We start from the raw sequence: 12100 nt of genomic DNA, 5'->3' as shown, positions 1-12100 counted from the left end.
TTAATAGCAGCTCACAACTGCCACTATGCCCTAGATTAGTAATGGGAGGCAACTATGAGACCTCCCATTACTAATCTGTAATTGGTCTGGTGGGATGCAATCCAGGTAATATAAGGGGTTAATGACAGCTGTGATTTGTCAGCTGCCATTAAGACCTGGATTTGTAATGGAGAGGGGTCTGAGACCCTCACATTACTAATCTTATAAGTAAAAAGAAATAAAACACAAACACAGAAAAAATCCTTTATTTGAAATAAAATACACCCTCTTTCACCCCTTTATTAACCCTCAAACACTCTTGAAGAGCTGATTTAATTCATACAAAGTCCCACGATGATACCAGCACTGCTACATCTGAAGGCTGGAGAGAGAGAAAACATGTCCGCTTTTCACAGGCTTCAGGAAACACTGACAGCAGCGGGGGGAGCCTGGCTGTGAGCAGGTCATATCTGGGCTCCTCTTGCTGCTTTCAATGAAAGTGCTGCTGGATTGTCGGATTGCGTCAAAATTGTGGGGGACCCTACGTATTTTTTTCTCCTGTATATATATCCAGCCATGGTAAAGCTCACAGGTGACGTCTGCAGCCTGCCACTGTAATTTTACCTGTGTTGGCCATCAATATATGGCTATCGCCTAAGTAATTTTTTTCTTTCTACACTACTATACAGCAAACTGATTGCAACCAATCATAGATACTGGCACAGAGGGTGGGCGGGGGAACCAGTGAATATTTATTAATCTTAATTAGCGGGCCTGGAAGAGAGTCTAACTGCAGCGTGATCCACCAGGAAACACCGGGAAACATGGAATGTATAACTATCCTGCTCTTACTACCATTTGACTTCCATTTGTAGGCCATGTAATTTTTTCTTTACAGTGATTTCCCTGGCCAATCACAGCCATGCCAATACTTGGCATGGCTGTGATGGCTCCGGAAGTGACCACAGTCTAAAATCTTGCTGATTGGCTGCTCTGCAACCTTTCAACAAGCTATATCCAGGTGACAAACCTGAACAGGAACCGGACGTACAGTCAAAAGTCTGTGTTCAGGGTTCAGCACCGAACACAATGTGTTCAGAACGGACCCCGAACTTTACAGTTCTGGTTCACTCATCCCTGTTCATGAAGCCAAAGAAGGGCAAAAATAGATCGAAATCAAATAGGTGGGAAGGATTAGCCCTACAATGATGTAGTGAATGCCTGATCCTTAATTAAGGGTGCTAAGTTTCATTGCATGGTGGGAAATTTAAGGTTTCTTTACAACCTCTATGCTATACACATTCACTTAAAGGGAATCTGGAACCAAGTTTTTGCTACCCAATTAGGAAGTAGAATGATGTAGTGACAGAGACCCTGATTCCAGTGATTTATCTCTTACTTTACTGAGTGCAGCAGTATTGATTACAAACTGTTTTTTTCTGCTGCAGATCTAGAAATGCTCTGAATGATGAGCTCTATATAACCCCACCCACACCACTGATTGGCTGCTTTCTATGTATACTGTGCCTAGGCAGAAAGCTACCAATCAGTGCTATGGGTATGGTTGGACTACCTGACAGTAGGCCAACAAATCCTCTAGTGATCATTTCCTGCTGATAAAACTGTGATATTACAAAAACCTACAGCAAGCAGCCCAGTAACTGACACATCGCTGGAATCAGGGTTTCTGCCCCTAAATCTTGATGCACTCAGTTTAGGTAGCAAAAACCTGGTGACAGATTCCTTTTTTAAAAACAGGGTTCAGCAATAAGACATGAAATCATGGAGGAAAATTTTGGATGTGATGTGACTGGAAAAAAACATTTAATAAGCTCCAAAAGGTTATGTACCAATCCTCACACTGAAATCTATGGAATCTATGTCAGGTCATGACAACAACTCATTATATTTAATCTATGGTTGACTTTGATCTTCTGAATGTTTTTTATTCCATTTTCTTTTATAAAGATGTCTGACTAACGTTCTGTTTTTCTCCCAGAGAGATTCAATGTGTATTTGATGCCGTCCCCTAATACAGATGTCCATGGGGAGTGCACGCTGCAGATCACCTTTGAGAACATCAGCTTATGGGATGTGCAGAACCCCAGGTTGAAGCTGGTGTCTTGGCCGCTAAGTTCATTGCGGAGGTACGGACGGGACCCAGCCTGGTTCACATTTGAAGCTGGCAGGTGGGTAGACAGAAGCCTCACGTGGCCTGCTCTCCTTGAATGGTTCCCCTGATCCTTCGATAGTTGTTCAACATGAAATGACTGTCCATCATTGGCTGTAGGTTCATCATTGGACTAAGGTCCATTAAGGAACAAAAAAAAAACATCATTGGACAAAAATTCAAAATTGAATGTAGGTCAATAATTAGATGAAACGCTGTTATCATTGGTCAAATCATTGCATAAAGATCCAATATTGGATAAAGTTCGATTTATGGATAGACGTTCATTATAGGAAAAAGGTTAATATTTGGACAAAGGTACAGTGCCTTGCAAAAGTATTCACCCTTCTTGGTATTTTTTGTGTTTTGCTACCTTACAACTTGGAATTTCACTGTTTTTTTAGGGTTTCCATCAGTTCATGTAAAGAACATACAACTGTAAACAATTGATTTTCATTTTATTGTGAAACAAACAACAACTAGTACAAAATAACTGAAAACTTCAGTGTGCATAACTATTCATCCCTCTAAAGTCAGTACTTTGTAGAGCATCCTTTTGTGGCAATTACATCTGTAGGTCACTTTGGACAAGTCTCTATGAGCCCTCTTTACATCTTGCCACTGGATTTTTGCCCATTCCTCAAGGCAAAAATGCTCCAGCGTCTTCAAGTTCAATGGTTTCCTTTGGTGAACAGCGATCTTCAAGTCTGACCACATATTCTCAATTGAATTAAGGTCTGGGCTTTGACTAGGCCACTCCAATACATTTACACATTTCTCCTTAAACCACTCGTTTGTTGCTTTAACAGTATGCTTTGGGTCATTGTCTTGTTGGAAGATGAACATCCGTAACAGTCTCAAATCACTGACAGTCAAACAGGTTTTGCTCAAGAATATCCGTGTTTCGCACCATCCATCTTAACCTCAATTTAGACCATTTTCCCTGTCCCTGCTGCCGAAAAACATCCCCAAAGCATGATGCTGCCACCACCATGTTTCACTTTGGGGATAGTGTTCCTGGGTTCATGAGCTGTGTTGGTTTGTTGCCAGACCTAGCGTTTACGTTGGTGGCCAAAAATTTCAATTATTGTTGCCATATGCACAGATGCTCTAGTCTTTGCTTGGGAACTCTGCAACTTTTTTATGGTTACCTTTGGTCTTTGTGCTGCCTCTCTGATTAATGGCCTCCTTGCCCAGGCTGATACTTTTGATGGGCGGTCCTCTCTCATCAGAAAAAGATCCATAATTGGAGGTAGGTTTATCATTGGATGTACAGTTAGGTCCAGAAATATTTGGACAGTGACACAAGTTTTGTTATTTTAGCTGTTAAAAAAACATGTTCAGAAATACAATTATATATATAATATGGGCTGAAAGTGCACACTCCCAGCTGCAATATGAGAGTTTTCACATCCAAATCGGAGAAAGGGTTTAGGAATCATAGCTCTGTAATGCATAGCCTCCTCTTTTTCAAGGGACCAAAAGTAATTGGACAAGGGACTCTAAGGGCTGCAATTAACTCTGAAGGCGTCTCCCTCGTTAACCTGTAATCAATGAAGTAGTTAAAAGGTCTGGGGTTGATTACAGGTGTGTGGTTTTGCATTTGGAAGTTGTTGCTGTGACCAGACAACATGCGGTCTAAGGAACTCTCAATTGAGGTGAAGCAGAACATCCTGAGGCTGAAAAAAAAGAAAAAAATCCATCAGAGAGATAGCAGACATACTTGGAGTAGCAAAATCAACAGTCGGGTACATTCTGAGTAAAAAGGAATTGACTGGTGAGCTTGGGAACTCAAAAAGGCCTGGGCGTCCACGGATGACAACAGTGGTGGATGATCGCCGCATACTTTCTTTGGTGAAGAAGAACCCGTTCACAACATCAACTGAAGTTCAGAACACTCTCAGTGAAGTAGGTGTATCTGTCTCTAAGTCAACAGTAAAGAGAAGACTCCATGAAAGTAAATACAAAGGGTTCACATCTAGATGCAAACCATTCATCAATTCCAAAAATAGACAGGCCAGAGTTAAATTTGCTGAAAAACACCTCATGAAGCCAGCTCAGTTCTGGAAAAGTATTCTATGGACAGATGAGACAAAGATCAACCTGTACCAGAATGATAGGAAGAAAAAAGTTTGGAGAAGAAAGGGAATGGCACATGATCCAAGGCACACCACATCCTCTGTAAAACATGGTGGAGGCAACGTGATGGCATAGGTATGCATGGCTTTCAATGGCACTGGGTCACTTGTGTTTATTGATGACATAACAGCAGACAAGAGTAGCCGGATGAATTCTGAAGAGTACCAGGATATACTTTCAGCCCAGATTCAGCCAAATGCCGCAAAGTTGATCGGACGGCGCTTCATAGTACAGATGGACAATGACCCCAAGCATACAGCCAAATCTACCCAGGAGTTCATGAGTGCAAAAAAGTGGAACATTCTGCAATGGCCAAGTCAATCACCAGATCTTAACCCAATTGAGAATGCATTTCACTTGCTCAAATCCAGATTTAAGATGGAAAGACCCACAAACAAGCAAGACCTGAAGGCTGCGGCTGTAAAGGCCTGGCAAAGCATTAAGAAGGAGGAAACCCAGCGTTTGGTGATGTCCATGGGTTCCAGACTTAAGGCAGTGATTGCCTCCAAAGGATTTGCAACAAAATATTGAAAATAAAAATATTTTGTTTGGGTTTGGTTTATTTGTCCAATTACTTTTGACCTCCTAAAATGTGGAGTGTTTGTAAAGAAATGTGTACAATTCCTACAATTTCTATCAGATATTTTTGTTTAAACCTTCAAATTAAACGTTACAATCTGCACTTGAATTCTGTTGTAGAGATTTCATTTCAAATCCAATGTGGTGGCATGCAGAGCCCAACTCGCGAAAATTGTGTCACTGTCCAAAGATTTCTGGACCTAACTGTATATTCATCATTGGATGTAGGTTCATTATTGGAGAAAGGTCCATCATTAGGTGTAAGTTTGTCATTGGAGAAAAGTCCATCATTGGATGTAGGTTCACCAATATATATCAATATCAGGGTCCATGAGTGAATTTAGGTTCGTCAATATAGAAAGGTTTATCAGTGGATGAAAGTTCATCATTGGATAAAGGTTCATCATTGAATGTTCATCATTGGAGAGGTAAAATATATCTTTGTACCGTGTTAGCCAGTAGAGATAAAAAAAAAGTTTGTTTAAAAGAACTAGTATTAGTTGATACCTTTTAATGGCTAACTGAAAAGATGTTTTCAGTTAGCCATTAAAAGGTATCAACTACTGAGGACTCTCAGTTCTTTTAAACAACCTTTTTTCATCATTGGAGAAAGATCTATCATTGGGTGTAGTTCATCATTGGAGAAAGGTCCATGATTAGATGTAGGTTCATTAATATAGAAAGGTCCATCAGTATATGTAAGTTCATCATTGGATAAAGGTCTATCATTGGAAGTAGGTTATCATTAAAGAAAGGTCCGTCACTAAATGCATTTTCATCATTGTAGAAAGGTCCATCATTAAATTGAGTTTCATCATTGGAGAAAGGTCCATCATTAGATATAGGTTTATCACTAGGGAAGGTCCATCACTAAATGTAAGTTCATCACTGAAGAAAGATCCATCATTGGAGGAAGATCTATCATTGAATGTAGGTTCATCATTAAAGAAAGGTCCATCATTGGATGTAGGTTAATCATTAGAGAAATCTTCATCATTGGTTGTTGGCTCATCATTGGAGAAAGATCTATATTGGAGAAAGATCTATATTGGAGAAAGGTCCACCATTGGATACAAGTTCACAATTTGAGAAAGGTCCACCACTAAATATAGGTTTAGAATGGGAGAAAGGTCCATCACTAAATGTAGGTTTAGAATGGGAGAAAGGTCCATCACTAAATGTAGTTTTATCATTGGAGAATGGCCCATCATTGGGTTTAGGTTTATCATTGAATAATGGTTCATCATTGGATGTAGATTCATCATTGGAGAAAGGTCCATCAGTGGATACAGGTCACTTATTGGATAAATGTCATACGTTAGATAAATGTCCATCACTCAATTAAGGTTTATAAATGTATAATTCATGGACTTAAAAGTCTATCATTAGATAAATGCTGAGATAAATTCTATATTTTATTACATAAATGTCCATCACTGGACAATAGACAATGCTATAGCTTGTAGCCTCCAAGATGACAGTGGCATTATACAGATTTGGTATAAATGTTCACCTATTTTATGTATTTTTATGGGAAAATGAGTCTATATAAGATCTTCATGAACATTTGCCCTGTTATGTCCACCTCTAATCTTCCAGAGGACATTTCCCGCACATCACGTGACAATTCCAGGAGGCCCACTCAATGATTAGCAGGTTTTTTTATACTGATAGATAATCCTGGTGTGGATGATAACATTCTTATCTCGATATGTGTTTGCGCAGGGCAGAGATGTCTCCGCTGTGATGGTGGTAGACACGTGATGATACTCTCTAGAGGAAGAGTTATGGATTTGGCTGAAGAAGCCTCATGTTATGCTTGTCTGTTGGCAGAATGTGTGACACCGGGGAAGGACTGTTTATCTTTCAAACCAGAGAAGGTGAAGCCATTTATCACAAGGTTCATTCAGCCGCTCTAGCGATAGCTGAACAACATGAACGGTTACTGCAGAGCGTGAAGAATTCAATGGTATGTACCAAGATAATTGTACTTCTGACCATCCATCGATCTTCATTCTTGGTACAATGCAATCAATGTGTACTAATTACTAGCCTAAATTACTCAAAATGGACGTTCTGCAATATTTGGAGTAAACGTCCATATTTGAATGATCATTTGGACAACCTTCTACCTACTCTGTATTGGGCAATAGAAGGTAACAGCCCCGGCTTAGGAGGAGATCATCCTCCCCAAGGATCACATTTTCCTGTACTGTGTTTTGATATGTGCTATACAATAGTCTGCAGGATGTTCCTATATTATTATTCAGGAGTAGTGCCTCTTTAATAAGGACTAATGATGACATAATGATGATGAAGCAGAATTGGACATTATCTTCTTCTCCAGAGCAGCGTGAGGAACCCTCAAACCAAGCATGACAACTAAATAAACATTTGTAATTAGGGGAGATGTCGTCCTTATCTGATGAGTCTGGTCATCTTCAATTTATAACTCCAGAGCACAATTCCTTTAACTTGTAATACAAGACTGAGCCTTCAGCCTTCCCAGAGTCATCTGAAACTGCCGCAAAGAGGATCTTATAACACATAGACAAAAAGGGACCAACTGGTGGAGGATAATGAGATTCATTTTCCTCTACCCTAAATATGAGTGTCCTGTATCCCAAGTGTCAGTATCATTATCTTGTACCCCAAGTGTCAGTGTCAAGATGCTTTACACCAGGTGTCACTGTCCTGCACCCCAACTGTTAGTGTCCTGTTCCCCAAGTGTCGGTGTCGTCCTGTACCCAAAATATCAGTGTCATTATCCTGTACCCCCATTGTCAGTGTCATTATCCTGTACCCCCAGTGTCAGTGTCATTATCATGCACCCCCAGTGTCAGTGTCATTATCCTGTCCCCCAGTGTCCGTGTCAGTATCCTGTACCCCCAGTGTCATTATCCTGTACCCCAGTGTCAGTATCCTGTACCCCCAGTGTCAGTGTCATTATCCTGTCCCCCTGTGTCATTATCCTGTCCCCCAGTGTCAGTGTCATCATCCTATCCCCCAGTGTCAGTGTCATTATCCTGTACCCCCAGTGTCAGTGTCATTATCCTGTCCCCCAGTGTCAGTGTCATTATCCTGTCTCCTAGTAGTATCAGTGTCCTTTACCTCGAGTGTCAGTGTCATTATGCTGTCCCCCAGTGTCAGTGACACGCCCACCCCAGGGCTCTGGGACACCCGGTGCCGGGCCGGACTAGTCCGGGGGTAGTCAGCGGTGGCAGGGCCCGACTCCGTGACCCTGGCGGGGTCAACTAATATGACGGCTGTGGGGGTAATGATCAATAATGGAGTTTGTGGAAATATATATTTGTGATGCCGCTGCGGGATGGGACCTCCAGGGCTGATGGATTAGCAGCTGGGATGGTTCTGCTCCCCACGGGTGGAGCGGTACCCCGGGGCAACCGTTGGTGCTTATGAAAGTCTATGCAATGGTGGTGCGGTGTAGAACAAAAGGGAGGCGACACCAGGAGTTGCAGTTTCAAGGTCTTTACTCACTGTTGCCAGGGCTGCAGCATACTGGTTGCCGTTGGAGTGCTGGGATCCACTATCAGGTGCCTTCGCCGATCCCAGGTAGGTTTGAAGTTGAATACCGGTGCACTACTTTCTGTGTCCCGTCCCTTGGCTAACTTCTTAGCCGCGACTTTGATAGATGAACTAGTCTCGGCCTCTGCCCAGAATCTGGTCAAGAGGACTTGCCTTACAGGAATCTTGCCCTCTTCCCAGGGGATCTGTGGCAGGTGGTGGCCCTGGGCGCTTGCAACCACCCTATGGGAGAAGAGATGGGTCTTATGGCCCCCTGAGTCAGAGTCAAGGGGGTAGCTGCTACTATCTCTGGTCCCAAAATATGCCTGACAATAGGTGTAGTGTGAATTTACCTGTGGACCGGTGTTCACCCTCTTTCCTTACCTAGGATGGGACATCACACCTCTGGCTGAGGTGCAATGTCTCTGTGGCGACAGAAGCCTCAGGGGCGCCACATCAATGTCATTATCCTGTTCCCCAGTGTCAGTATTATTATCCTATACCACAAGTGTCAGTGTCCTTTACCCCGAGTGTCAGTTTCATTATCCTGTCCCCCAGTGTCAGTGTTATTATCCTGTATCCCAAGTGTCAGTGTAATTATCCTGTACCCCAAGTGTCAGTGTGATTATCCTGTCTCCCTGTGTCAATGTCATTATCCTGTACCTTGAGTGTCAGTGTCATTATCCTGTACCTTGAGTGTCAGTGTCATTATCCTGTACCCCCAGTGTCGGTGTCATTGTCCTGTACCCCAAGCGTCAGTGTCATTATCCTGTACCCCAGTGTTAGAGTTATTAGTCTGTTCCCCAGTGTCAGTGTCACTGTCCTGTACCCAGTTTCAGTGTGTCATTGTCATCTGATTGTCTATCTGGGCCATCAGACTGAACTCTGCATCTTCTGTATGCCCACACTGATCAGTGAGCAGGGATGAGTCCACCTCTGCTCAGTATCCTGGGCTGTTCATTCTGGTGCCGCTCTCCGTGGTGCTGAAATTGATGTCACTGCATCCACAGCACAGAAGTTCCTGAATCTCAGGACGGAGTGATAATTGCTGATAGCAGCCGCTATATAAGAAATAGTTACTGTTTGCCAATCAATGCCCTAGATATATGGGAAGAAAATGAAGTTATTAAAGGGGACCTGTCATTTTAGAATTAGCTGCAGTGTGTGTACATGTGTTGATAGTTTCATTTGACTTGTATCTGGTATTTTTCACCAGGATTCCCTGGTGAAAAATGGGCCTATGATTATCAGCAGTCTTCTCTGAGCTGGTGGGTGGAAGGGGTATATACATACATACACAGCCACATGAGGATTTCTGCTCTTCTGCCTCTATATAGTACATGCTCAGTAGCAGCATGGAGGATATAATGCAGCAATACTGAGCAGTGTAGCTGTGATTGCTGCAGCACCTTTGCTCTGTATCTCTGCCACTTTCCCTCACTCTGCACCTTCACCGTTCCCCTCCCCTCTCCATAGACTTCAATTGGCAGCTGTAATCCTATCCCTTAGGGGCACTTTGCACACTACGACATCGCTAGCCGATGATAGCGATGCCGAGCGCGATATTACCCGCCCCCGTCGCAGATGCGATCTCTTGTGATAGCTGCCGTAGCGAACATTATCGCTACGGCAGCTTCACACGCACTTACCTGCCCTGCGACGTTGCTCTGGCCGGCGACCCGCCTCCTTCCTAAGGGGGCGGGTCGTGCGGCGTCACAGCGACGTCACACGGCAGGCGGCCAATAGAAGCCGAGGGGCGGATATGAGCGGGATGTAAACATCCCGCCCACCTCCTTCCTTCCTCATTGCAGGCGGGACGCAGGTAAGGAGATGTTCCTCGCTCGTGCGGCTTCATACACAGCGATGTGTGCTGCCACAGGATCGAGGAACAACATTGTACCTGTCGCTGCTGCAAAATTATGGAAATGACTGACACTACACAGATCACCGATTTTTGACGCTTTTGCGATCGTTTATCGGTGCTTCTAGGCTTTACACGTTGCGACGTCGTTACCGGCGCCGGATGTGCGTCACTTTCGATTTGACCCCGACGAGATCACAGTAGCGATCTTGCAACGTGCAAAGTACCCCTAAAGGGGGCTTTACACGCTGCGACATCGCTAATGCGGAGTCGTTGGGGTCACGGAATTTGTGACGCACATCCGGCCGCATTAGCGATGTTGCTGCGTGTGACACCGATGAGCGATTTTGCATTGTTGCAAAAACGTGCAAAATCGCTCATCGGTGACATGGGGGTCCATTCTTGATTATCGTTACTGCAGCAGTAACGATGTAGTTTGTCGCTCCTGCGGCAGCACACATCGCTATGTGTGACGCCGCAGGAACGAGGAACCTCTCCTTACCTGCCTCCCGGCCGCTATGAGGAAGGAAGGAGGTGGGCGGGATGTTCCGGCCACTCATCTCCGCCCCTCCGCTTCTATTGGGCGGCCACTCAGTGACGTCGCTGTGACGCCGCACGGACCGCCCCCTTAGAAAGGAGGCGGTTCGCCGGTCACAGCGACGTCGCCGGGCAGGTAAGTATGTGTGACGGGTCTGGACGATGTTGTGCGGCACGGGCAGCGATTTGCCCGTGTCGCACAACAGATGGGGGCGGGTACCCACGCTAGCGATATCGGGACCGATATCGCAGCATGTAAAGTAGCCTTTAGAGTGGAGGCACTGCCATTGTGGCAGTCCAACCTATTTTGACAATATGGATTTTAGTGAGTTTAGGGTGGTTGTCTATAATCATATTGTTAACTGTAGGCCGCTGCCATAACTATCGGGATATCAGGCAGAATAGCCACTATGACCAATAAGGGGTGCGGTCAGCATGGGAAAATGAATGAGGTTATAGGATATCACTGATCTTAGGGTAGGTTACAGAGGAATAGAGTGGAAGGAGGTTGTTAATAAGATTATTGTGTTTTTTTTTCTGCAGCTTCAAATGAGAATGAGCGAGAGGACAGTATCTCTGAACACCATGGTCCCGTTACCTCGCAGCGCATACTGGCAGCACATTACAAGACAGCACAGTACAGGACAGCTCTACAGCCTGCAAGGTGATCTACAGAGAATTCCACCTATCACTTTATACTATTGACTTAGTTTAGTAGAGCTCTGACTTATTATCTCAGGATACTGACTTATTATATTGGAGCACTCACTTATAATGTAGGAGTACTGACTTATTATCTCAGAGTCCTGACTTATTATATTGGAGCACTCACTTATAATATAGGAGCAATAACTTATTATGTTAGGGTACTGGCTTATATTGGAGCACTCACTTATAATGTAGGAGTACTGACTTATTCTCTCAGAGTACTGACGTATTATATTGGAGTACTCACTTATAATGTAGGAGTCCTGACTTATTATATTGGAGCACTCACTTATAATATAGGAGCAATAACTTATTATGTTAGAGTACTGACTTATATTGGAGCACTCTCTTATAATGTAGGAGTACTGACCTATTATCTCAGGGTACTGACTTATTATATTGGAGCTCTCACTTATAATATAGGGGCACTGATTTATTATCTCATGGTACTGGCATTTTGGAACACTCACTTATAATATAGGAGCACTGACTTATTATCTCAGGGTACTGACTTATTATAAAATACAATAGCAATCCATTAGGCTCGAAACATAATCTCAAATGGAGGAAACCACGGAAAACACAATAACAATGAACCGTGG

The 12100-nt window shown here is 43.5% G+C and overlaps 1 protein-coding gene across 1 annotated transcript in view; it reads left to right on the top strand.

Annotated features, from left to right (window-relative positions):
* The window catches only part of DOK5 (docking protein 5), a 198197-nt gene that overhangs the window by 171971 nt on the left and 14126 nt on the right, over positions 1 to 12100 (top strand). The window contains exons 5-7 of the mRNA XM_075347839.1: positions 1979 to 2168; positions 6701 to 6836; positions 11334 to 11454. Coding sequence (XP_075203954.1) covers positions 1979 to 2168; positions 6701 to 6836; positions 11334 to 11454 — 447 coding nt within the window. The remainder of the gene's footprint in view (positions 1 to 1978; positions 2169 to 6700; positions 6837 to 11333; positions 11455 to 12100) is intronic.

The sequence above is a fragment of the Anomaloglossus baeobatrachus genome, chromosome 5 (assembly GCF_048569485.1).
Source record: "Anomaloglossus baeobatrachus isolate aAnoBae1 chromosome 5, aAnoBae1.hap1, whole genome shotgun sequence".
Classification (NCBI taxonomy): Eukaryota; Metazoa; Chordata; class Amphibia; order Anura; family Aromobatidae; genus Anomaloglossus; species Anomaloglossus baeobatrachus.
The sequence above is the reverse complement of the archived record's forward strand: the minus strand, read 5'-3'. Positions and strand labels throughout refer to the sequence as shown.